Source organism: Engystomops pustulosus, chromosome 8 (genome assembly GCF_040894005.1).
Source record: "Engystomops pustulosus chromosome 8, aEngPut4.maternal, whole genome shotgun sequence".
NCBI classification, from domain to species: Eukaryota; Metazoa; Chordata; class Amphibia; order Anura; family Leptodactylidae; genus Engystomops; species Engystomops pustulosus.
The window spans coordinates 118,478,517-118,505,547 of record NC_092418.1 but is presented as its reverse complement, the minus strand read 5'-3'; the positions used below and the strand labels follow the sequence as shown (position 1 = coordinate 118,505,547).

The window sequence follows — 27,031 nt, the reverse complement described above, 5'->3', positions numbered from 1 at the left end:
AATCAGGATTCTGTCCCGCCCAAGAAAGGCTGAAGAGGGAATGTGGGCGACTGTGCCGCCTGAACACTTCAACTTCATCATGAAGGTCCAGGCCCCAGACCAAATGCCAAATTCATCGCGGTTTTTCTGAGGTACCTGTACAACCTCACCATAACGACTGAGCCAAGTCATGATGTCCATGCAAGAAAGTGACTCGTTACGGGTCAAAACGGTCACCTTCTTGACTGTGTTTTGGCGAGACACTGCTTGCACAGCAAAGTCTCGCCATGCAGGCTCGTTCTTTGCCAGCTCATAATTCGACCAGAAGAGCTCTAAGCCCTCCGGCCGAACAAAGCTGACATCGAACTCCGGAGTACCATAAGGATGTATCAGGGCAAAGATGTCACTAGCCCTGAAGTTCATCTTCAGGAGGAGCTCCACCACCCTTGACCTGGGTGGGCATGCGTCACTGCCCCTCCAGCGAAGACGAACCACATTCCTACGGGCAGCTCCGGGCCCAGTTGTGGGTAAAGACCATACAGTCTCTCCCCCCCTTTTCTCTTGGAAGGCTGCCAGGCCATGCCTGTCTGTCCAGAAGGACAGATCAACCTCTCTCCCCTCTACAGCGATTGACTTTTCCCCTCTCCTGAGAGCCTCCAGAAGACGCCTTTGCAAAACGCTGTTCCCAGAGCCAGGAGACAAGGAGTTAACCCCACTTGCCCCAGCGGTGACACTCGCATAGCTCCTTATGGGAGCGGCCACCACTGGGGGTGCAGATGGTCCAGCACTCACACCAGGATCCCCCTCAGCGCCATTCACCACCCCAACATTCACCACACTATGTACAATACTGCCTCGCTTCCTTGCATCACTCACACCAGCTGGGCCAGGAGGACCTGGGGTTGCCTCGGCGTCACTGGGCACTGGGGGTAGAGCCACCTCCATAGCTGATACAGCCTGAGAAGAGGCAGCTCCAACCCCGATCTTACTTGTGCCCTCTGCCTCATTGGCATTAACCCCTTGTTGTCCAGCAGTTTTTATGATGTTTGAGCATCGCTGCTCGATTGGTGGTAGAGGCCTCTTGTCCTTACAGACTGCAGACAGTTTTTTTGCCCCTTTTATATCTTCAGAGTTTGATGCACCAATACAGAATAATACTTTTCCTGCGCTTTTCTCTGCAGGCTGCACGGGATGTTTGGGAGGCGCCGCACTACAAGCCCCAGCAGCCCCATCACGCTGCCGCTGCTCACCAGAGCAAGCAACAGCGCTAAGGGCCACAGGAGCCACCGCCACTGCCACTGGGCCACCCCCCCCTCCCACTAGGGGGCAGCGCACAGTACCAGGACCTGCTGGATCGCCCTCACTGTCCGGCCTTTCGGCCGATGCCTTCCCTGCACCATCCTTGCTACTACAAACAAGGCTGGTGCTCTGCGCCATGATGGAACGTGGCTTTGCACTCTCCCCGCACCCTGGCACCGAGTCCACTGCAGGATTCGTGCTGGGCTGGGCAACGGGGCCTACACGACAGGCTGGCACTGCTGCCCGCCCGGAGGGAACAGGGAGGGGACGAAACACCAGATTCACCTCCTGAGACGCCTTGATCTTCTTGGCTCTCTTCTTTCTCTTTAGGTCGTCATCTGGCATATCATCGCCGAAGGAGAAGTTCTGGAGGTGAACTGGGGACTCAAGCTGACGGATCTGAGCCATTAGCGCCCCCCCCTGGCCGCTGTCATCACTTTCCTCCTCCAGGTTGGCAGAGCCGCAGCCTGATGGTAATGGCGCTTGCTCCGCAGGCAGCCTGTCGTGCGAGGCCTGCTGGTGTTGGTGCAGGCCACCAGACAGACACGGCAGGTCTTCCTCAACCTCCTCATCATCGCCATCATCCGCCTGGACCTGAAGCCCCTTCAGCTTTCTCAACTGCTCCTGGCGCATCTCCTCAAACCGGGCGTCATTCTCCAATTTTTCACGAAACGGACCGCTATGCTCGCGGATTAGATGTCGCTTCTCCTGCAGAGCGGTGACCTCGGCTTTTAGTCTGTCTATGGTGGTAAGAAGATCAGACTTCTTCTTCTCAGTAGCCACCCCCGCTAGGGCCAAGGTCTCCCTTATCTCCTCCTGGAGCCTCCACAGCGCCTTGCCAGCTTCCTCGTACTCACGGAGGTGCTCAGCAATCCGGGAGCCATAGATGGTAGCAGACTCCCGGGCCTTAAGATCACCCCATGCTTTTTGCACACCCCCGTGAGCACCCAGCTTTTCAGCTGAACCACCCAGCTTTCCCGCACAGACACCCAGCTTTCCAGGAGGAGCACTTAGGCTGATGTCACTTGCCTTGATCTTCTGTGTTCCGGAGACCTTGCAGCTTCCCTGGGTCTTGGGGGTGGCAGCCGAGGTCACATCGCTGCGTCCTTGGCTCCGGGCAGATCTTCTCACGCCATCAGTTTTGGCCGGTAACTGGCTTCTCCTGCCCCCCGCCGGCCTGGTCCGGGAGACAGGAGCCTGGGACTTTCCTGCTTGATTCATCCCAGACAACCCACTCCCTCCCTGGGGAGGAGAGAGCAGTCCTGGGTGGATAGAGATTGCTCCAGGTGGTGCAGGAGCTCAGCAGCAACAACCACACCCTTCAGTAGCTCACAGCAGAATGAGTCAGCACGCACTATTCTGCTGCTGGTGCACTCACTGTGTACATACATGACATTACTTATCCTGTACTGATCCTGAGTTACATCCTGTATTATACCCCAGAGCTGCACTCACTATTCTGCTGCTGGTGCAGTCACTGTGTACATACATGACATTACTTATCCTATACTGATACTGAGTTACATCCTGTATTATACTCCAGAGCTGCACTCACTATTCTGCTGCTGGTGCAGACACTGTGTACATACATGACATTACTTATCCTGTACTGATCCTGAGTTACATCCTGTATTATACTCCAGAGCTGCACTCACTATTCTGCTGCCGGTACAGTCACTGTGTACATACATGACATTACTTATCCTGTACTGATCCTGAGTTACATCCTGTATTATACCCCAGAGCTGCACTCACTATTCTGCTGCTGGTGCAGTCACTGTGTACATACATGACATTACTTATCCTGTACTGATCCTGAGTTACATCCTGTATTATACCCCAGAGCTGCACTCACTATTCTGCTGGTGGTGCAGTCACTGTGTACATACATGACATTACTTATCCTGTACTGATCCTGAGTTACATCCTGTATTATACCCCAGAGCTGCACTCACTATTCTGCTGCTGGTGCAGTCACTGTGTACAGACATGAAATTACTTATCCTGTACTGATCCTGAGTTACATCCAGTATTATACTCCAGAGCTGCACTCACTATTCTGCTGCTGGTGCAGTCACTGTGTACATAAATGACATTACTTATCCTGTACTGATCCTGAGTTACATCTTGTATTATACCCCAGAGCTGCACTCACTATTCTGCTGCTGGTGCAGTCTCTGTGTACAAACATGACATTACTTATCCTGTACTGATCCTGAGTTACATCCTGTATTATACTCCAGAGCTGCAGTCACTATTCTGCTGCTGGTGCAGTCACTGTGTACATACATGACATTACTTATCCTGTACTGATCCTGAGTTACATCCTGTATTATACCCCAGAGCTGCACTCACTATTCTGCTGCTGGTGCAGTCACTGTGTACATACATGACATTACTTATCCTGTACTGATCCTGAGTTACATCCTGTAAATCTTTTATTTTATATATAAAAATGAAAAACATTACAACAATAAACATAAATAAAGCCATAACTTCTGGCAAAACAAAAATACAAACTAAAAGAGACTTACGAAAATCTCCTGGCCCAGCCACACACACACCACACAATCAGCATTATAAAACAAAACCTTCACCCAATCCCACCACCTAATTTTTTTTTTTTTTTTTTTTTTTATACAATTTTTTTTTTCTTTTTTTCTTTTTTTTTTCCATAAATAACTAAAGAATACACAGCAAAAAAAAGACAAACAGGAAATAAAAACATTAAATATAACTAACTAAATCCCACGCCCATCACCCTCCCACCCAGACACTGGTCTAACGTCCAAAGTTCGCGCTATATAGTCCAGACCAGTGCCCAGGATCATAAAGTCCAAGTCCCGTCCACCCCCCTCCCAACCTAACACCCTAACACCAACACCCCAAAACCAACCACCTATATACACATTAACTATAACTACATAAATACACACTGTACACAAGATACAAACACATTAAACATATCAACATATAACAAACCAACCACATAAAGCCCAGGTTCGGTGCCTGCAAGCCCCTACATCTCTATAACCTCAGATACAAAACAAAAATCTACAGTGTCAGCTTCAGCCCAACACCAGGAGCGGAGATGACAGACTAAGGGACACTAAAGGAGAATCCCCTCCAAAGGAGAGAGGCCCTCCTCGTGCCCAGCCTCTCATACTCCAGAGAGCGCACCTTCACCAGGTCACCCAGAATGTTCCTAACCACCTCATCCACCGGGAGGATTTTACGCTGCGTCGATACTAAACACCGTGCGTTCCACGTGTGGTACCTGACCACTAGACTGACTAGGAATAACGTGCATCGGTCCCGGCCACCCAGGCCTCTGAATGCTCCATAGGCCCACTCCGCATAGGAGAGACCGGCCAACCCGGGCCAATGGATGGAAGCGCCCACCCGGTTGTACACCTCTGTGTTAAAGGGACAATGAAGCAGGAAGTGGTCCATGCTCTCCAGCAGACCACCGCACTCCTCCCGGGGACAACCCCTTTCCTCAGAGCTCCTACACTTCAGATTGTCCCTCACACACAGCTTTCCATGGAAGCAGCGCCAAGTCAAGTCCCAAAACTTCAAGGGGATCCTGATGGAATTCAAAAGACCTAAACCCACCCCCAGATCCCGACTTGGGCAATCCCTGAGGGCCAGAGGCTTCTGGAAATGGGTCAACAGAACCCTTTTGTCAAGGAGTTTCCTCGACATGGTCCTGATCTCCCACATTCCCAGACCCCACCGGCGAATCACCTTCAGAACCGGGGTAGCGTAAGCCGGAAGATGCCCATGTGGTGTACGGAGATCCTTCACTCGCCCTCCTGTCTCCCATTCCTGGAAGAAAGGCCGAAACCATCCCCTACAGGAGTATACCCACGGAGGAGCCCTCTCTTTCCAGAGGTTTGCTACATTGATCTTAAGAAAGGTATTCACTAGGAACACCACAGGGTTGACCATACACAACCCTCCTTGTCTCCTCGTGCGGTAAGTAACCTCCCTCTTGATAAGGTTCAGCCTATTCCCCCATAACAGCTGGAAGAACAGACTGTAGACCCGAGTCCAGAGGGGTTCTGGCAACATGCACACACTGCCCAGATATATCAGCAATGGGAGCAGGTAAGTTTTAATCAAGTTCACCCTTTCCCTGAGGGTCAAAGACCAACCCTTCCACTGGTCCACCCTCTGAGCGGCGATCTTAAGCCTGCCATCCCAGTTTTGCATGGGGTAATCCCCCTGGCCAAATTCGATGCCGAGAACTTTGGCAGAGTCTTGGGGCCCTGGAAGAGTGTCCGGGAGATCAAAGCCTGGATCCCCCTCTCCCAGCCAGAGACTCTCACACTTATCCCGGTTGATCTTGGACCCAGAAGCCTCTGAGTAGCGGTCAACCTCTGACATCACCCATTGCGCCTCCCCTCTCGAGGACACAAAAACGGTGACATCATCAGCGTACGCTACCACCCTTAGAGTGGCTTCCGGTGCCTCCTGGTCCATCCCGACTCCCACCAACGGCCCACGATCAACCCTCCTAAGGAATGGGTCAATCGCGAACACGTATAAAAGTGGGCTCAGAGGACAACCCTGGCGAACACCAGACCCGACCTCAAAAGAGCGGCCAATCCAACCGTTCACAAGCGGGAAACTCTCTGCCCCTGCATACAAAACTTTCAGCCAATTGACAAACTCCCCCGGCAGGCCATACCTCAGAAGGACAGACCAGAGGTACTCGTGGTCAACCCGATCAAACGCTTTTGCCTGATCCAAGGACAGCAAGTACCCCTTCCAGTTACCAGCCCTGCCCTGCTCCACTGCCTCCCGAACACAAAGCACAGCACTAAATGTACTGCGGCCTGGAACAGAGCAGTGCTGGGTCCCCGAAAGGAGCCGGGGCGCAAACTGCACCAGCCGATTAAACAGCACCTTTGCCAAAACCTTTCTGTCCGTATTGAGAAGCGCTATGGGACGCCAGTTCTCAATACGAGATCGGTCCTTACCCTTTGACAGGATGATCAGGGCAGACCTCCTCATTGACTTCGGCAGAGCGCCCGAGGAAAGACACTCATTGAATACCTCAGTCAAGAGGGGAACCAAGGCGTCCTTAAAGGTCTTATAGAACTCAGATGTTAAGCCATCCGGACCCGGCGATTTCTTGAGGGCGAGCCCTTCAATCGCCAGGCTGACTTCCTCTTCCCTGATCATCTCTGTCAAAACATCAAGAGAGGGGTCTACTCCTGGCTCAGGGACAGTTTCAGCCAGAAAAGCCGACATCACATCCCGATCTAGATCCTTCCTGCCCAAGAGGTGTGAGTAGAAGGATCTGATGACCTCCAGAATCCCTGATCTGGACCTTTTCAGGGATCCCGTACTGTCAACCAGTCCTGTGACAACTTTACCATTCACTGACATCTTGCAGTTTCTGTAAGGGTCGGGCGAGCGGTATTTCCCGTAATCCCTCTCAAAAACCAAAGATGCGTGTCTATCGTACTGACACCTCTTCAGCAAGGATTTCACTCTGGAGATGTCCTCACGACTACCTCCAGTCGAGACGAGATGCTCGAGTTTCCTCCTCAGGCCCTGATACAGGCGGTACCTGTCCAGGCTCCTGAGGCTCGAGAGCTGGCGGAAGAATCTCGCCACCCTTTTCTTGAGCATCTCCCACCACTCTGACTTACTGCTACAAAGGCCCAGCAACGGTACCTGGCTCTGAAGAAAGTCCTCAAAGGATTGTCTTATCTCTGCTTCTTCCAGGAGAGACGAATTGAGCTTCCAGTAGCCTCTTCCCATCCGGGGGGTCTCTGTAACATTCAGAGAAAACAAAATTAGACAGTGGTCGGAGAACTCCACCTCAACAACGGACACTGCTGAAGAAATGGCTTCCTCCTTTAAATAAAACCTGTCTATTCTAGACCTGCAGCTACCCCTATAATAGGTGAACCCCGTGTGGCCTGGGGTGTGCCGGATGTGGACATCCACCAGGCGAGCCTCACTAGCTATGCTATTAAGAGCGACGCTATCATAAGTCAGCTTGTCTCTGGAACCTCCCCTATCCTGGGACCTCGTGACAGCATTGAAGTCCCCTCCAAAGACCACCTGCCGACTTGTAAAAAGGTAGGGCTTGATCCTCATAAAGAGACACTTCCTGTCCCACTTGGACTGGGGACCATAGATGTTAATTAGGCGCAGTTCTTGTCCCTTCATGAGGACATCCAGGATCAGGCACCTCCCCATTTCTAACTCAATAACTCGTCGGCATTCTACCGGCGCGGTAAAAAGGACCGCCACTCCGCTATACGGCTCGGCCGCAAGAGACCAATAGGAAGGCCCGTGTCTCCATTCCCTCTTAGCTTTAAACACGGCCGCCAAATCTGGCAGCCTGGTCTCCTGCAAAAATAAAATGTCGGCTTCAACACGGCCGAGAAAATCAAAGGCCGCAAATCTAGCCGCATCAGACTTAATGCTGGCGACATTAATGGACGCCAGCGTCAACGGAGTGGGTGCCGCCATCATGAGTGATTAAGTTAGACGGCTTTTTTCTTACTATTTCCCTTCCCCCGACTCTCCTCTGAAGATGATGCCTTTTCCCTTTTCCCTTCAGAATTGGGGCAACTTCTTTTTAACGAAATTGAGGTGTCCATGTTATTACTGGCCCCCAAGGACCCACCCGGACCACCCTCTCCTTCGTCCTTGTCTCCTGACTCTGAGTCAGTCTCCCACTCTGAGGACCCAGCATCCCCAGAGGATAGAGACTCGGCGCCCCCTGCAGGCTGCTCCGCCGCCACCTCCAGAACCCCACCCTCAGCCTCTCCTTCCGAGGAGGCGATCTCATCGAGGGTGAGGAACCGGTTGGAAAGCTCAACCAGAGGGCAGGAAGTTTTCCCTTCCTTAGGTACCTTAGATACGCCGCGTTTTTTCTTTTTCTGCTTGCGCTTATTTTCTAGCCAAATCCTGTTATCCTCATCCATACTCTCATAATGGGAGGACGTGGAGGACATGGCACCTTTCTCGCGCTCCATCCTCCTGACCTCCTCATCCAACTCATCATCCCTCAGGGCCTCAGTAGCATGACCAGCCTCTGAGGAAGGACCAAGGGTCACCCCAGCAACCTGAGGCTTCCCCAGTTCTCTCCCTTTTTGTCTGGCTTCAAGCCGCCTCAACTGAGAAGGTGACTTATTCTTGCTTTTCTTCACAGGCCCCTCAGCTCCTCCACCTCTGCTGGTACCTTCCCCAGCAGAAGCAACCTCATGGCTCTCCTCCACTGGGGTCACAACCGCATTGGCAAAGGAGCGAGGACAACGGCTGAAAGGGTGACCGAGCTCACCACACAGGTTACACCTAATGTCCTTACAGGATGCAGCGAGATGACCTAGCCCACCACACAAAGCGCACTTCTGCACTTGGCAGCTGGCGCTAAAGTGTGTGGGGTCACCGCACCTGTGACAGACCTTCGGCTGCCCCTGGTAGAAAATCAGGATTCTGTCCCGTCCAAGAAAGGCTGAAGAAGGAATGTGGGCGACTGTGCCGCCTGAACACTTCAACTTCATCATGAAGGTCCAGGCCCCAGACCAAATGCCAAATTCATCGCGGTTTTTCTGAGGTACCTGTACAACCTCACCATAACGACTGAGCCACGTCATGATGTCCATGCAAGAAAGTGACTCGTTACGGGTCAAAACGGTCACCTTCTTGACTGCATTTTGGCGAGACACTGCTTGCACAGCAAAGTCTCGCCATGCAGGCTCGTTCTTTGCCAGCTCATAATTCGACCAGAAGAGCTCTAAGCCCTCCGGCCGAACAAAGCTGACATCGAACTCCGGAGTGCCATAAGGATGTATCAGGGCAAAGATGTCACTAGCCCTGAAGTTCATCTTCAGGAGGAGCTCCACCACCCTTGACCTGGGTGGGCATGCGTCACTGCCCCTCCAGCGAAGACGAACCACATTCCTACGGGAAGCTCCGGGCCCAGTTGTGGGTAAAGACCATGCAGTCTCTCCCCCCCTTTTCTCTTGGAAGGCTGCCAGACCATGCCTGTCTGTCCAGAAGGACAGATCAACCTCTCTCCCCTCTACATTGATTGACTTTTCCCCTCTCCTGAGAGCCTCCAGAAGACGCCTTTGCAAAACGCTGTTCCCAGAGCCAGGAGACAAGGAGTTAACCCCGGTGACACTCGCATAGCTCCTTATAGGAGCGGCCACCACTGGGGGTGCAGAAGGTCCAGCACGCACAACAGGATCACCCCCCTCAGCACCATGCACCACTCCCACATTCACCACACTATGTGCATTACTGCCTCGCTTCCTTGCATCACACCAGCTGGGCCAGGAGGACCTGGGGTTGCCTCGGCGTCACTGGGCACTGGGGGTAGAGCCACCTCCATAGCTGATACAGCCTGAGAAGAGGCAGCTCCAACCCCGATCTTACTTGTGCCCTCTGCCTCATTGGCATTAACCCCTTGTTGTCCAGCTTTTCTTTTAATGTTAGTCCACCGCTGCTCGCTGGATGAAAGAGGCCTCTTATCTTTATTGAGTCCGGACAGTTTCTTATTACCATCTCCTGGGTCTGATGCCCCAATGCAAAACAACATTTTTCCTTCGCCCTTTCCCGCAGGCTGCACAGGACGCTTGGGAGGCGCCGCACCACAAGCCCCAGCAGCCCCATCACACTGCCGCTGCTCACCGGAGCTAGATGCAGCCACAGCACTAGGGGCCACAGGAGCCACCGCCCCTGGCACTGGGCCACCCCCCCCTCCCACTAGGGGGCAGCGCACAGTACCAGGACCTGCTGGATCGCCCTCACTGTCCGGCCTTTCGGCCGATGCCTTCCCTGCACCATCCTTGCTACTACAAACAAGGCTGGTGCTCTGCGCCATGATGGAACGTGGCTTTGCACTCTCCCCGCACCCTGGCACCGAGTCCACTGCAGGACTCGTGCTGGGCTGGGCAACGGGGCCTACACGACAGGCTGGCACTGCTGCCCCCCGGAGGAAACAGGGAGGGGACAAAACACCAGATTCACCTCCTGAGACGCCTTGGTCTTCCTGGCTCTCTTCTTTCTCTTTAGGTCGTCATCTGGCATATCATCGCCGAAGGAAAAGTTCTGGAGGTGAACTGGGGACTCAAGCTGACGGATCTGAGCCATTAGCGCCCCCCCCCTGGCCGCTGTCATCACTTTCCTCCTCCGGGTTGGCAGAGCCGCAGCCTGATGGTAATGGCGCTTGCTCCGCAGGCAGCCTGTCGTGCGAGGCCTGCTGGTGTTGGCGCAGGCCACCAGACGGACACGGCAGGTCTTCCTCATCCTCCTCATCATCGCCATCATCCGCCTGGATCTCAAGCCCCTTCTGCTTTCTCAGCTGCTCCAGGCGCATCTCCTCAAACCGGGCGTCGTTTTCCAGCTTTTCCCTGAACGGACCGCTGTGCTCCCGGATTAGATGACGCTTCTCCTGCAGAGCGGTGACCTCGGCTTTAAGTCTGTCAATGGTGTTAAGAAGATCAGACTTTTTCTTTCTCTGCGTAGCCACCCCCGCTAGGGCCAAGGTCTCCCGTATCTCCTCCTGGAGCCTCCTCAGCGCTTTTCCAGCTTCCTCGTACTCACGGAGGTGCTCAGCAATCCGGGAGCCATAGATGGAAGCAGACTCCCGGGCCTTTAGATGTCCCCATGCTTTTTCAACACCTCCGTGAGCACCCAGCTTTTCAGCTGAACCACCCAGCTTTCCCGCACAGTCACTCAGCTTTCCAGGAGGAGCACTTAGGCTGATGTCACTTGCCTTGATCTTCTGTGTTCCGGAGACATTGCGGCTTCCCGGGGTCTTGGGGGTGGCAGCCGAGGTCACATCGCTGCGTCCTTGGCTCCGGGCAGATCTTCTCACGCCATCAGTTTTGGCCGGTAACTGGCTTCTCCTGCCCCCCGCCGGCCTGGTCCGGGAGGCAGAAGCCTGGGATTTTCCTGCAGGATTCATCCCACAGAACCCACTCCCTCCCTGGGGAGGAGAGAGCAGGCCTGGGTGGATCGGTCTTCCACCAGGTGGTGCAGGAGCTCAGCAGCACACAACCACACCCTTCAGTAGCTCACAGCAGAATGAGATTGCACGCACTATTCTGCTGCTGGTGCAGTCACTGTGTACATACATGACATTACTTATCCTGTACTGATCCTGAGTTACATCCTGTATTATACTCCAGAGCTGCGCTCACTATTCTGCTGCTGGTGCAGTCACTGTGTACATACATGACATTACTTATCCTGTACTGATCCTGAGTTACATCCTGTATTATACTCCAGAGCTGCACTCACTATTCTGCTGCTGGTGCAGTCACTGTGTACATACATGACAATACTTATCCTGTACTGATCCCGAGTTACATCCTGTATTACACTCCAGAGCTGCACTCATTATTCTGCTGCTGGTGCAGTCACTGTGTACATACATGACATCACTTATCCTGTACTGATCCTGAGTTACATCCTGTATTATACCCCAGAGCTGCACTCACTATTCTGCTGCTGGTGCAGTCACTGTGTACATACATGACATTACTTATCCTGTACTGATCCTGAGTTACATCCTGTATTATACCCCAGAGCTGCACTCACTATTCTGCTGCTGGTGCAGTCACTGTGTACATACATGACATTACTTATCCTGTACTGATCCTGAGTTACATCCTGTATTATACACCAGAGCTGCACTCACTATTCTGCTGCTGGTGCAGTCACTGTGTACATACATGACATTACTTATCCTGTACTGATCCTGAGTTACATCCTTTATTATACTCCAGAGCTGCACTCACTATTCTGCTGCTGGTGCAGTCACTGTGTACATACATGACATTACTTATCCTGTACTGATCCTGAGTTACATCCTGTATTATACCCCAGAGCTGCACTCACTATTCTGCTGCTGGTGCAGTCACTGTGTACATACATGACATTACTTATCCTGTACTGATCCTGAGTTACATCCTGTATTATACTCCAGAGCTGCAGTCACTATTCTGCTGCTGGTGCGGTCACTATACATACATGACATTACTTATCCTGTACTGATTCTGAGTTACATCCTGTATTATACCCCAGAGCTGCACTCACTATTCTGCTGCTGGTGCAGTCACTGTGTACATACATGACATTACTTATCCTGTACTGATCCTGAGTTACATCCTGTATTATACCCCAGAGCTGCACTCACTATCTGCTGCTGGTGCAGTCACTGTGTACAGACATGACATTACTTATCCTGTACTGATCCTGAGTTACATCCAGTATTATACTCCAGAGCTGCACTCACTATTCTGCTGCTGGTGCAGTCACTGTATACATACATGACATTACTTATCCTGTACTGATCCTGAGTTACATCCTGTATTATACCCCAGAGCTGCACTCACTATTCTGCTGCTGGTGCAGTCACTGTGTACATACATGACATTACTTATCCTGTACTGATCCTGAGTTACATCCTGTATTATTCCCCAGAGCTGCACTCACTATTCTGCTGCTGGTGCAGTCACTGTGTACATACATGACATTACTTATCCTGTACTGATCCTGAGTTACATCCTGTATTATACCCCAGAGCTGCACTCACTATTCTGCTGCTGGTGCAGTCACTGTGTTTATACATGACATTACTTATCCTGTACTGATCCTGAGTTACATCCAGTATTATACTCCAGAGCTGCACTCACTATTCTGCTGCTGGTGCAGTCACTGTGTACATACATGACATTACTTATCCTGTACTGATCCTGAGTTACATCCTGTATTATACTCCAGAGCTGCACTCACTATTCTGCTGCTGGTGCAGTCACTGTGTACATACATGACATTACTTATCCTGTACTGATCCTGAGTTACATCCTGTATTATACTCCAGAGCTGCAGTCACTATTCTGCTGCTGGTGCAGTCACTGTACATACATGACATTACTTATCCTGTACTGATTCTGAGTTACATCCTGTATTATACCCCAGAGCTGCACTCACTATTCTGCTGCTGGTGCAGTCACTGTGTACATACATGACATTACTTATCCTGTACTGATCCTGAGTTACATCCTGTATTATACCCCAGAGCTGCACTCACTATCTGCTGCTGGTGCAGTCACTGTGTACAGACATGACATTACTTATCCTGTACTGATCCTGAGTTACATCCAGTATTATACTCCAGAGCTGCACTCACTATTCTGCTGCTGGTGCAGTCACTGTATACATACATGACATTACTTATCCTGTACTGATCCTGAGTTACATCCTGTATTATACCCCAGAGCTGCACTCACTATTCTGCTGCTGGTGCAGTCACTGTGTACATACATGACATTACTTATCCTGTACTGATCCTGAGTTACATCCTGTATTATTCCCCAGAGCTGCACTCACTATTCTGCTGCTGGTGCAGTCACTGTGTACATACATGACATTACTTATCCTGTACTGATCATGAGTTACATCCTGTATTATACCCCAGAGCTGCACTCACTATTCTGCTGCTGGTGCAGTCACTGTGTACATACATGACATTACTTATCCTGTACTGATCCTGAGTTACATCCAGTATTATACTCCAGAGCTGCACTCACTATTCTGCTGCTGGTGCAGTCACTGTGTACATACATGACATTACTTATCCTGTACTGATCCTGAGTTACATCCTGTATTATACTCCAGAGCTGCACTCACTATTCTGCTGCTGGTGCAGTCACTGTGTACATACATGACATTACTTATCCTGTACTGATCCTGAGTTACATCCTGTATTATACTCCAGAGCTGCACTCACTATTCTGCTGCTGGTGCAGTCACTGTACATACATGACATTACTTATCCTGTACTGATTCTGAGTTACATCCTGTATTATACCCCAGAGCTGCACTCACTATTCTGCTGCTGGTGCAGTCGCTGTGTACATACATGACATTACTTATCCTGTACTGATCCTGAGTTACATCCTGTATTATACTCCACAGTTGCACTCACTATTCTGCTGCTGGTGCAGTCACTGTGTACATACATGACATTACTTATCTTGTACTGATCCTGAGTTACATCCAGTATTATACTCCAGAGCTGCACTCACTATTCTGCTGCTGTTGCAGTCACTGTGTACATACATGACATTACTTATCCTGTACTGATCCTGAGTTACATCCTGTATTATACTCCACAGCTGCACTCACTATTCTGCTGCTGGTGCGGTCACTGTACATACATGACATTACTTATCCTGTACTGATCCTGAGTTACATCCTGTATTATACTCCAGAGCTGCAGTCACTATTCTGCTGCTGGTGCAGTCACTGTACATACATGACATTACTTATCCTGTACTGATCCTGAGTTACATCCTGTATTATACTCCAGAGCTGCACTCACTATTCTGCTGGTGCAGTCACTGTACATACATGACATTACTTATCCTGTACTGATCCTGAGTTACATCCTGTATTATACTCCAGAGCTGCACTCACTATTCTGCTGCTGGTGCAGTCACTGTGTACATACATGACTTATCCTGTACTGATCCTGAGTTACATCCTTTATTATACTCCAGAGCTGCACTCACTATTCTGCTGCTGGTGCAGTCACTGTGTACATACATGACATTACTTATCCTGTACTGATCCTGAGTTACATCCTGTATTATACCCCAGAGCTGCACTCACTATTCTGCTGCTGGTGCAGTCACTGTGTACATACATGACATTACTTATCCTGTACTGATCTTGAGTTACATCCTGTATTATACTCCAGAGCTGCAGTCACTATTCTGCTGCTGGTGCGGTCACTATACATACATGACATTACTTATCCTGTACTGATTCTGAGTTACATCCTGTATTATACCCCAGAGCTGCACTCACTATTCTGCTGCTGGTGCAGTCACTGTGTACATACATGACATTACTTATCCTGTACTGATCCTGAGTTACATCCTGTATTATACCCCAGAGCTGCACTCACTATCTGCTGCTGGTGCAGTCACTGTGTACAGACATGACATTACTTATCCTGTACTGATCCTGAGTTACATCCAGTATTATACTCCAGAGCTGCACTCACTATTCTGCTGCTGGTGCAGTCACTGTATACATACATGACATTACTTATCCTGTACTGATCCTGAGTTACATCCTGTATTATACCCCAGAGCTGCACTCACTATTCTGCTGCTGGTGCAGTCACTGTGTACATACATGACATTACTTATCCTGTACTGATCCTGAGTTACATCCTGTATTATTCCCCAGAGCTGCACTCACTATTCTGCTGCTGGTGCAGTCAATGTGTACATACATGACATTACTTATCCTGTACTGACCCTGAGTTACATCCTGTATTATACCCCAGAGCTGCACTCACTATTCTGCTGCTGGTGCAGTCACTGTGTTTATACATGACATTACTTATCCTGTACTGATCCTGAGTTACATCCAGTATTATACTCCAGAGCTGCACTCACTATTCTGCTGCTGGTGCAGTCACTGTGTACATACATGACATTACTTATCCTGTACTGATCCTGAGTTACATCCTGTATTATACTCCAGAGCTGCACTCACTATTCTGCTGCTGGTGCAGTCACTGTGTACATACATGACATTACTTATCCTGTACTGATCCTGAGTTACATCCTGTATTATACTCCAGAGCTGCAGTCACTATTCTGCTGCTGGTGCAGTCACTGTACATACATGACATTACTTATCCTGTACTGATTCTGAGTTACATCCTGTATTATACCCCAGAGCTGCACTCACTATTCTGCTGCTGGTGCAGTCACTGTGTACATACATGACATTACTTATCCTGTACTGATCCTGAGTTACATCCTGTATTATACCCCAGAGCTGCACTCACTATCTGCTGCTGGTGCAGTCACTGTGTACAGACATGACATTACTTATCCTGTACTGATCCTGAGTTACATCCTGTATTATACTCCAGAGCTGCACTCACTATTCTGCTGCTGGTGCAGTCACTGTGTACATACATGACTTATCCTGTACTGATCCTGAGTTACATCCTTTATTATACTCCAGAGCTGCACTCACTATTCTGCTGCTGGTGCAGTCACTGTGTACATACATGACATTACTTATCCTGTACTGATCCTGAGTTACATCCTGTATTATACCCCAGAGCTGCACTCACTATTCTGCTGCTGGTGCAGTCACTGTGTACATACATGACATTACTTATCCTGTACTGATCCTGAGTTACATCCTGTATTATACTCCAGAGCTGCAGTCACTATTCTGCTGCTGGTGCGGTCACTATACATACATGACATTACTTATCCTGTACTGATTCTGAGTTACATCCTGTATTATACCCCAGAGCTGCACTCACTATTCTGCTGCTGGTGCAGTCACTGTGTACATACATGACATTACTTATCCTGTACTGATCCTGAGTTACATCCTGTATTATACCCCAGAGCTGCACTCACTATCTGCTGCTGGTGCAGTCACTGTGTACAGACATGACATTACTTATCCTGTACTGATCCTGAGTTACATCCAGTATTATACTCCAGAGCTGCACTCACTATTCTGCTGCTGGTGCAGTCACTGTATACATACATGACATTACTTATCCTGTACTGATCCTGAGTTACATCCTGTATTATACCCCAGAGCTGCACTCACTATTCTGCTGCTGGTGCAGTCACTGTGTACATACATGACATTACTTATCCTGTACTGATCCTGAGTTACATCCTGTATTATTCCCCAGAGCTGCACTCACTATTCTGCTGCTGGTGCAGTCACTGTGTACATACATGACATTACTTATCCTGTACTGATCCTGAGTTACATCCTGTATTATACCCCAGAGCTGCACTCACTATTCTGCTGCTGGTGCAGTCACTGTGTTTATACATGACATTACTTATCGTGTACTGATCCTGAGTTACATCCAGTATTATACTCCAGAGCTGCACTCACTATTCTGCTGCTGGTGCAGTCACTGTGTACATACATGACATTACTTATCCTGTACTGATCCTGAGTTACATCCTGTATTATACTCCAGAGCTGCACTCACTATTCTGCTGCTGGTGCAGTCACTGTGTACATACATGACATTACTTATCCTGTACTGATCCTGAGTTACATCCTGTATTATACTCCAGAGCTGCAGTCACTATTCTGCTGCTGGTGCAGTCACTGTACATACATGACATTACTTATCCTGTACTGATTCTGAGTTACATCCTGTATTATACCCCAGAGCTGCACTCACTATTCTGCTGCTGGTGCAGTCACTGTGTACATACATGACATTACTTATCCTGTACTGATCCTGAGTTACATCCTGTATTATACCCCAGAGCTGCACTCACTATCTGCTGCTGGTGCAGTCACTGTGTACAGACATGACATTACTTATCCTGTACTGATCCTGAGTTACATCCAGTATTATACTCCAGAGCTGCACTCACTATTCTGCTGCTGGTGCAGTCACTGTATACATACATGACATTACTTATCCTGTACTGATCCTGAGTTACATCCTGTATTATACCCCAGAGCTGCACTCACTATTCTGCTGCTGGTGCAGTCACTGTGTACATACATGACATTACTTATCCTGTACTGATCCTGAGTTACATCCTGTATTATTCCCCAGAGCTGCACTCACTATTCGGCTGCTGGTGCAGTCACTGTGTACATACATGACATTACTTATCCTGTACTGATCATGAGTTACATCCTGTATTATACCCCAGAGCTGCACTCACTATTCTGCTGCTGGTGCAGTCACTGTGTACATACATGACATTACTTATCCTGTACTGATCCTGAGTTACATCCAGTATTATACTCCAGAGCTGCACTCACTATTCTGCTGCTGGTGCAGTCACTGTGTACATACATGACATTACTTATCCTGTACTGATCCTGAGTTACATCCTGTATTATACTCCAGAGCTGCACTCACTATTCTGCTGCTGGTGCAGTCACTGTGTACATACATGACATTACTTATCCTGTACTGATCCTGAGTTACATCCTGTATTATACTCCAGAGCTGCACTCACTATTCTGCTGCTGGTGCAGTCACTGTACATACATGACATTACTTATCCTGTACTGATTCTGAGTTACATCCTGTATTATACCCCAGAGCTGCACTCACTATTCTGCTGCTGGTGCAGTCACTGTGTACATACATGACATTACTTATCCTGTACTGATCCTGAGTTACATCCTGTATTATACTCCACAGTTGCACTCACTATTCTGCTGCTGGTGCAGTCACTGTACATACATGACATTACTTATCCTGTACTGATCCTGAGTTACATCCTGTATTATACTCCAGAGCTGCACTCACTATTCTGCTGCTGTTGCAGTCACTGTGTACATACATGACATTACTTATCCTGTACTGATCCTGAGTTACATCCTGTATTATACTCCACAGCTGCACTCACTATTCTGCTGCTGGTGCGGTCACTGTACATACATGACATTACTTATCCTGTACTGATCCTGAGTTACATCCTGTATTATACTCCAGAGCTGCACTCACTATTCTGCTGCTGTTGCAGTCACTGTGTACATACATGACATTACTTATCCTGTACTGATCCTGAGTTACATCCTGTATTATACTCCACAGCTGCACTCACTATTCTGCTGCTGGTGCGGTCACTGTACATACATGACATTACTTATCCTGTACTGATCCTGAGTTACATCCTGTATTATACTCCACAGCTGCACTCACTATTCTGCTGCTGGTGCAGTCACTGTGTACATACATGACATTACTTATCCTGTACTGATCCTGAGTTACATCCTGTATTATACTCCAGAGCTGCACTCACTATTCTGCTGCTGGTGCAGTCACTGTGTACATACATGACATTACTTATCCTGTACTGATCCTGAGTTACATCCTGTATTATACTCCAGAGCTGCACTCACTATTCTGCTGGTGCAGTCACTGTACATACATGACATTACTTATCCTGTACTGATCCTGAGTTACATCCTGTATTATACTCCAGAGCTGCACTCACTATTCTGCTGCTGGTGCAGTCACTGTGTACATACATGACTTATCCTGTACTGATCCTGAGTTACATCCTGTATTATACCCCAGAGCTGCACTCACTATTCTGCTGCTGGTACAGTCACTGTGTACATACATGACATTACTTATCCTGTACTGATCCTGAGTTACATCCTGTATTATACACCAGAGCTGCACTCACTATTCTGCTGCTGGTGCAGTCACTGTGTACATACATGACATCACTTATCCTGTACTGATCCTGAGTTACATCCTGTATTATACCCCAGAGCTGCACTCACTATTCTGCTGCTGGTGCAGTCACTGTGTACATACATGACATTACTTATCCTGTACTGATCCTGAGTTACATCCTGTATTATACTCCAGAGCTGCACTCACTATTCTGCTGGTGCAGTCACTGTACATACATGACATTACTTATCCTGTACTGATCCTGAGTTACATCCTTTATTATACTCCAGAGCTGCACTCACTATTCTGCTGCTGGTGCAGTCACTGTGTACATACATGACATTACTTATCCTGTACTGATCCTGAGTTACATCCTGTATTATACCCCAGGGCTGCACTCACTATTTTGCTGCTGGTACAGTCACTGTGTACATACATGACATTGCTTATCCTGTACTGATCCTGAGTTACATCCTGTATTATACCCCAGAGCTGCACTCACTATTCTGCTGGTGCAGTCACTGTGTACATACATGACATTACTTATCCTGTACTGATCCTGAGTTACATCCTGTATTATACTCCAGAGCTGCACTCACTATTCTGCTGGTGCAGTCACTGTGTACATACATGACATTACTTATCCTGTACTGATCCTGAGTTACATCCTGTATTATACACCAGAGCTGCACTCACTATTCTGCTGCTGGTGCAGTCACTGTGTACATACATGACATTACTTATCCTGTACTGATCCTGAGTTACATCCTGTATTATACTCCAGAGCTGCACTCACTATTCTGCTGGTGCAGTCACTGTACATACATGACATTACTTATCCTGTACTGATCCTGAGTTACATCCTTTATTATACTCCAGAGCTGCACTCACTATTCTGCTGCTGGTGCAGTCACTGTGTACATACATGACATTACTTATCCTGTACTGATCCTGAGTTACATCCTGTATTATACTCCAGAGCTGCACTCACTATTCTGCTGCTGGTGCAGTCACTGTGTACATACATGACATTACTTATCCTGTACTGATCCTGAGTTACATCCTGTATTATACTCCACAGCTGCACTCACTATTCTGCTGCTGGTGCGGTCACTGTACATACATGACATTACTTATCCTGTACTGATCCTGAGTTACATCCTGTATTATACTCCAGAGCTGCACTCACTATTCTGCTGCTGGTGCAGTCACTGTGTACATACATGACATTACTTATCCTGTACTGATCCTGAGTTACATCCTGTATTATACTCCAGAGCTGCACTCACTATTCTGCTGGTGCAGTCACTGTACATACATGACATTACTTATCCTGTACTGATCCTGAGTTACATCCTGTATTATACTCCAGAGCTGCACTCACTATTCTGCTGCTGGTGCAGTCACTGTGTACATACATGACATCACTTATCCTGTACTGATCCTGAGTTACATCCTGTATTATACCCCAGAGCTGCACTCACTATTCTGCTGCTGGTACAGTCACTGTGTACATACATGACATTACTTATCCTGTACTGATCCTGAGTTACATCCTGTATTATACACCAGAGCTGCACTCACTATTCTGCTGCTGGTGCAGTCACTGTGTACATACATGACATTACTTATCCTGTACTGATCCTGAGTTACATCCTGTATTATACTCCAGAGCTGCACTCACTATTCTGCTGGTGCAGTCACTGTACATACATGACATTACTTATCCTGTATTGATCCTGAGTTACATCCTTTATTATACTCCAGAGCTGCACTCACTATTCTGCTGCTGGTGCAGTCACTGTGTACATACATGACATTACTTATCCTGTACTGATCCTGAGTTACATCCAGTATTATACTCCAGAGCTGCACTCACTATTCTGCTGCTGGTGCAGTCACTGTGTACATACATGACATTACTTATCCTGTACTGATCCTGAGTTACATCCTGTATTATACCCCAGAGCTGCACTCACTATTCTGCTGCTGGTGCAGTCACTGTGTACATACATGACATTACTTATCCTGTACTGATCCTGAGTTACATCCTGTATTATACCCCAGAGCTGCAGTCACTATTCTGCTGCTGGTGCGGTCACTGTACATACATGACATTACTTATCCTGTACTGATCCTGAGTTACATCCTGTATTATACTCCAGAGCTGCACTCACTATTCTGCTGCTGGTGCAGTCACTGTGTACATACATGACATTACTTATCCTGTACTGATCCTGAGTTACATCCTGTATTATACTCCAGAGCTGCACTCACTATTCTGCTGCTGGTGCAGTCACTGTGTACATACATGACATTACTTATCCTGTACTGATCCTGAGTTACATCCTGTATTATACCCCAGAGCTGCACTCACTATTCTGCTGCTGGTGCAGTCACTGTGTACATACATGACATCACTTATCCTGTACTGATCCTGAGTTACATCCTGTATTATACCCCAGAGCTGCACTCACTATTCTGCTGCTGGTACAGTCACTGTGTACATACATGACATTACTTATCCTGTACTGATCCTGAGTTACATCCTGTATTATACACCAGAGCTGCACTCACTATTCTGCTGCTGGTGCAGTCACTGTGTACATACATGACATTACTTATCCTGTACGGATCCTGAGTTACATCCTGTATTATACTCCAGAGCTGCACTCACTATTCTGCTGGTGCAGTCACTGTACATACATGACATTACTTATCCTGTACTGATCCTGAGTTACATCCTTTATTATACTCCAGAGCTGCACTCACTATTCTGCTGCTGGTGCAGTCACTGTGTACATACATGACATTACTTATCCTGTACTGATCCTGAGTTACATCCTGTATTATACTCCAGAGCTGCACTCACTATTCTGCTGCTGGTGCAGTCACTGTGTACATACATGACATTACTTATCCTGTACTGATCCTGAGTTACATCCTGTATTATACCCCAGAGCTGCACTCACTATTCTGCTGCTGGTGCAGTCACTGTGTACATACATGACATTACTTATCCTGTACTGATCCTGAGTTACATCCTGTATTATACCCCAGAGCTGCACTCACTATTCTGCTGGTTGAGTCACTGTCTTGTCGCTTTGTCTTTGCAGAATTGGTAAAATAATCGCCATTTTGCTGGTTGTGCTGATTATCGCTATCAACCTGTATTTTGTCGTTGTCTACATCCCTTCCCTGAATAACATCGCACTGTATGTGGTGGTCGGGATTATCCTATTGTTCTATGGATTGTTCACGTTGTACCTGGTGAGTAAAACTGATGACAGACATAAAACCTCAGAAACGTTGTGGTTCATTTTTTTGGGTATATTAAAGATCTCTGTTTGCTGCCAATGAATAGGAACCTCCATGTTCTTATAGAGAGGCTGAAAACCACTGCTGTAGGATTTTTACATTTATATCCATCTAGACAATGCTCTGTGAGCTAAGTGTATTGTCTGGATTGGTTACAATTGTTCTCAACTGCGAAGTGGACAAGTTTGCTACAAAGTATCAGTCTACAGTCCAGGCTGTTCAGCTCACAGAGCATTGTCTAGTAGCATAAGGTCTTCATTATGAAGCAGGTAAAGCAGCTACGATGTACAGACACTTGAGTTAGATACAATTGTAGCTACATTTTAGATGTGAGCAGGACTTGGTCAGGGACTGTAGTCTTTGTATATTATTGTATCCAGTCTACACAATACTCTGTGAGCTAAACACATCAGCAGCAGCTGAAAGACATCACTGTTGGTTTTCTACAATGTATCAGGTAGTTTAGCTCACAGAGCATTGTCTAATAGCAACAGATCCTTAGTGTGTGGGTAAATCAGCTATAATGTTCACTAAATGGAGGTAATGGAAGTCATAACCATTTTGTATCATCCCCCACAGCTCTGGACCTGCTGCCTCGCCCACGGAGCCCAATTTTTGTCGTGTGGCAAACACATCCAGTTTACCTACGGATTACCAGAAGATTACTACAACCCGCCAGGGATACAGCAATGAGGTCAGGGGTCTCTGGACTGATGATTGATGACTATGGCCATGATCATCTGGTGTCCAATCAGTGTGAGGATGTTTCAGCGGTGACATCTGGTGGACAAAACAAATACTGCGGGTGAATCAACAGACCCCAAACCAGAGGATCCTAAATAATGGAAATGTCTAATTTACACTAAAAATTCTGTACTCCCACCCCTGGCGCCATCTGTAGGTGAACTCCAGCACCTCTACTGTAGCTTTATTATTGATCCTTATACCTGCTGCTCATATTATAGAAATTCAAGATCTGGTGTAAAGATTACAGGGAATTTTTGGGCATTTTAATGGAGGATCATGGGGCATCATATTAGATAACGCTAGACTCAGCTTTTTAACCCCCTTAGATGCTATGGCCTATTCTGTCTGTGGTATCTAAGTAGTTTGCAGAGGACAGGGGTTGTCGGGGGGTTCTCTAGACATTTCCCTGTTATGGACAGTATTACCGTATACAAGCAATCATGTCATCACATGGCCAAATACCTTAGTGATTAAAAAAGGATATTTTTTGTCTTTTAATTGTTTTCATTGTGTAAAGATAGTAACAAAATGTGACCTTACATCAGGCCTGGAGAGTCGTCACACTTGGTGCTAACTGTCCTGCTGCTGCTTTTGTACTAAAAAAAAATTAATGGGAGTCACAGACACGCCCCCTCCATTCCCCCCGCCCAGTGAGGGGGCGTGTCTGTGACTCACACTCTGCTTTCATCCTGTAGTCAGCTGTCATTTTGCAGAGGGACCTCAAAAATATGATTTTCAATTTATATCAAGTCTATTTGGAGTTTTCAGACCTGATACAGTTTAAGAAATCTTGACAAATCAGGCCCCTTATGCTACTTTTATGGCAGGGGCGGAGCATTATATAGAGCTCTGTGTGATGCTCCGCCCCTGCCATAAAAGTAGCATAAGGGGCCTGATTTGTCAAGATTTCTTAAACTCAGCCCTGCATTAGACATAACACACTTTGAATACTAATCTTTGAAGGACATCTAACACAAGGATGAAAGGCTGTATGCTAATGAGCCTGAGAGGCTTCAGGCTCCATTAACACCTATGGAGCCTGGAGCCCCTCAGGCTCATTCGCATACAATCCTTAATCTTGGTGGTAGATGCCCTTTGAAGGGAGGTTCTTTGGGTATTTCACCCGATCCCGGCAGCCGTCCATCAGCCAACTTTCCCACACTGTGTATCTGAATGGAAAATTCCCCCTTGTACCATGCCACTTCTATATTGTCTCCTGTAAGTCGTGCTGGTCATGTGCTTGGGAGACAGTTTTAGCTGCACATCATTTTTTAATAATAAAATTTACTATACTGTTCTCTAGTCACCTCCCAAGCTGCATCCAGAGTTCTGTTTGTTGCCAGGCTGCAGCGCTGTATCATAAAGAGAATGTGAATATAACAAATGTCTCCGATTCAAAATAATAACAATGCAATAAAAACAATTCAACAAAAATTTGTGTCTTTTTTCATAATATTTGTTAATTATCAATAGAAGTAAGATCAAACAGTAAGATCCTGATGGTCCAGTAGTGCCTTCATTGTTCCTGATGGTGCAGTAGTGCCTTCATTGTTCCTGATGGTCCAGTAGAGCCCCCATTGTCCCTGATGGTCCAGTAGTGCCTTCATTGTTCCTGATGGTCCAGTAGTGCCTTCATTCTTCCTGATGGTCGAGTAGAGCCCCCATGGTTCCTGATGGTCGAGTAGAGCCCCCATGGTTCCTGATGGTCCAGTAGAGCCCCCATTGTTCCTGATGGTCCAGTAGAGCCCCCATTGTTCCTGATGGTCCAGTAGAGCCCCCATTGTTCCTGATGGTCCAGTAGTGTCTTCATTGTTCCTGATGGTTGAGTAGAGCCCCCATTGTTCCTGATGGTCGAGTAGAGCCTCCATTGTTCCTGATGGTCGAGTAGAGCCTCCATTGTTCCTGATGGTCCAGTAGTGTCATCATTGTTCCTGATGGTCGAGTAGAGCCTCCATTGTTCCTGATGGTCGAGTAGAGCCCCCATTGTTCCTGATGGTCGAGTAGAGCCCCCATTGTTCCTGATGGTCCAGTAGAGCCCCCATTGTTCCTGATGGTCCAGTAGTGTCTTCATTGTTTTTGATGGCCCAGTAGAGCCCCCATTGTTCCTGATGGCCCAGTAGAGCCCCCATTGTTCCTGATGGCCCAGTAGAGCCCCCATTGTTCCTGATGGTCCAGTAGTGTCTTCATTGTTCCTGATGGTCCAGTAGTGTCTTCATTGTTCCTGATGGCCCAGTAGAGCCCCCATTGTTCCTGATGGCCCAGTAGAGCCCCAATTGTTCCTGATGGTCCAGTAGTGTCTCCATCGTTCCTGATGGTCCAGTAGAGCCTCCATTGTTCCTGATGGTCCAGTAGAGCCCCCATTGTTCCTGATGGTCCAGTAGTGTCTTCATTGTTCCTGATGGTCCAGTAGTGTCTTCATTGTTCCTGATGGTCCAGTAGTGTCTTCATTGTTCCTGATGGTCCAGTAGAGCCCCCATTGTTCCTGATGGTCCAGTAGTGTCTTCATTGTTCCTGATGGTCCAGTAGAGCCTCCATTGTTCCTGATGGTCCAGTAGAGCCTCCATTGTTCCTGATGGTCCAGTAGTGTCTTCATTGTTCCTGATGGTCCAGTAGAGCCCCCATTGTTCCTGATGGTCCAGTAGTAGCCTCTTTGGCCCTTAGTATCCAATAGTGGTCTCATTGTCCCTGGGGGTCCAGTAATGTTAATAATAATCTTTGTTTAGATGGCGCCTTCATATTCTGTAGCTTTACAAATCATAGGGGACATATACAGATAATATAAGACATTCCGGAGTCATACGGGACAATAGGAATAGTCCAGACATTCTGTATAAGGGAACAGTATAAAATAATTTAATAAATAAATTCTGCTGCCTGAACCATCGGCCGCATCTTATATACAAGGTCCGAGGTGAACGTCTTTCCTTTCCTTCCTCTCTGTCCTATCTTTTCTTCCTTTGTATCTTTCCTTCCTCCATCCCTCCCTTTCACCTCTTTCTATCCTTGTCCCATTTTCCCTTTATATTCCCAACTTCTATCCACGATCCCCTTCTCTGTATCCATCCCTTTTCTCCTTATTCTTTCTTTCCTTAACTCCCCGCTGACCCTTCATTTCCTTCTTCCTTCCTGATTTTCCTCTTTCCAACCTCCCTCTTTTTTTTATCTTCCATTTCTCCTTCCATCTGTTTTGTCTATCTCCTCCCTTTCTCCTTCATTCCTTCCCCTCATCCTCCCTTCTTCCTCCCGTCCTCCCTTCTTCCTCCGTCCTCCCTTCTTCCTCCGTCCTCCCTTCTTCCTCCCGTCCTCCCTTCTTCCTCTTTTGCTGTTTCCTTCCAGCGTTTCACCTTTTCTTCTTTTCCACACCTTTCCCTATCTGCTTCCCCTATTTCTTTCTTCCTCCTCCTCTTCTTGTTTTCCCTTCTTTTCTTCCTTCCTTCTGCTGACATATGTTGGATATGCTAACAAGACCCATAT

The 27,031-nt window shown here is 47.7% G+C and overlaps 2 protein-coding genes across 2 annotated transcripts in view; one reads left to right on the top strand and one right to left on the bottom strand.

The window, feature by feature from the left end:
• Positions 1-24,421, top strand: part of SLC11A1 (solute carrier family 11 member 1) — a 123,343-nt gene extending 98,922 nt beyond the window's left edge. Inside the window, exons 14-15 of the mRNA XM_072122395.1 lie at positions 22,609-22,762; positions 23,390-24,421. Of these exons, the coding sequence (XP_071978496.1) occupies positions 22,609-22,762; positions 23,390-23,503 (268 nt within the window). The 3' untranslated portion in view covers positions 23,504-24,421. The remainder of the gene's footprint in view (positions 1-22,608; positions 22,763-23,389) is intronic.
• The window catches only part of LOC140075952 (uncharacterized), a 364,396-nt gene that overhangs the window by 124,779 nt on the left and 212,586 nt on the right, over positions 1-27,031 (bottom strand). The gene's annotated exons all lie outside the window — the stretch shown is intronic.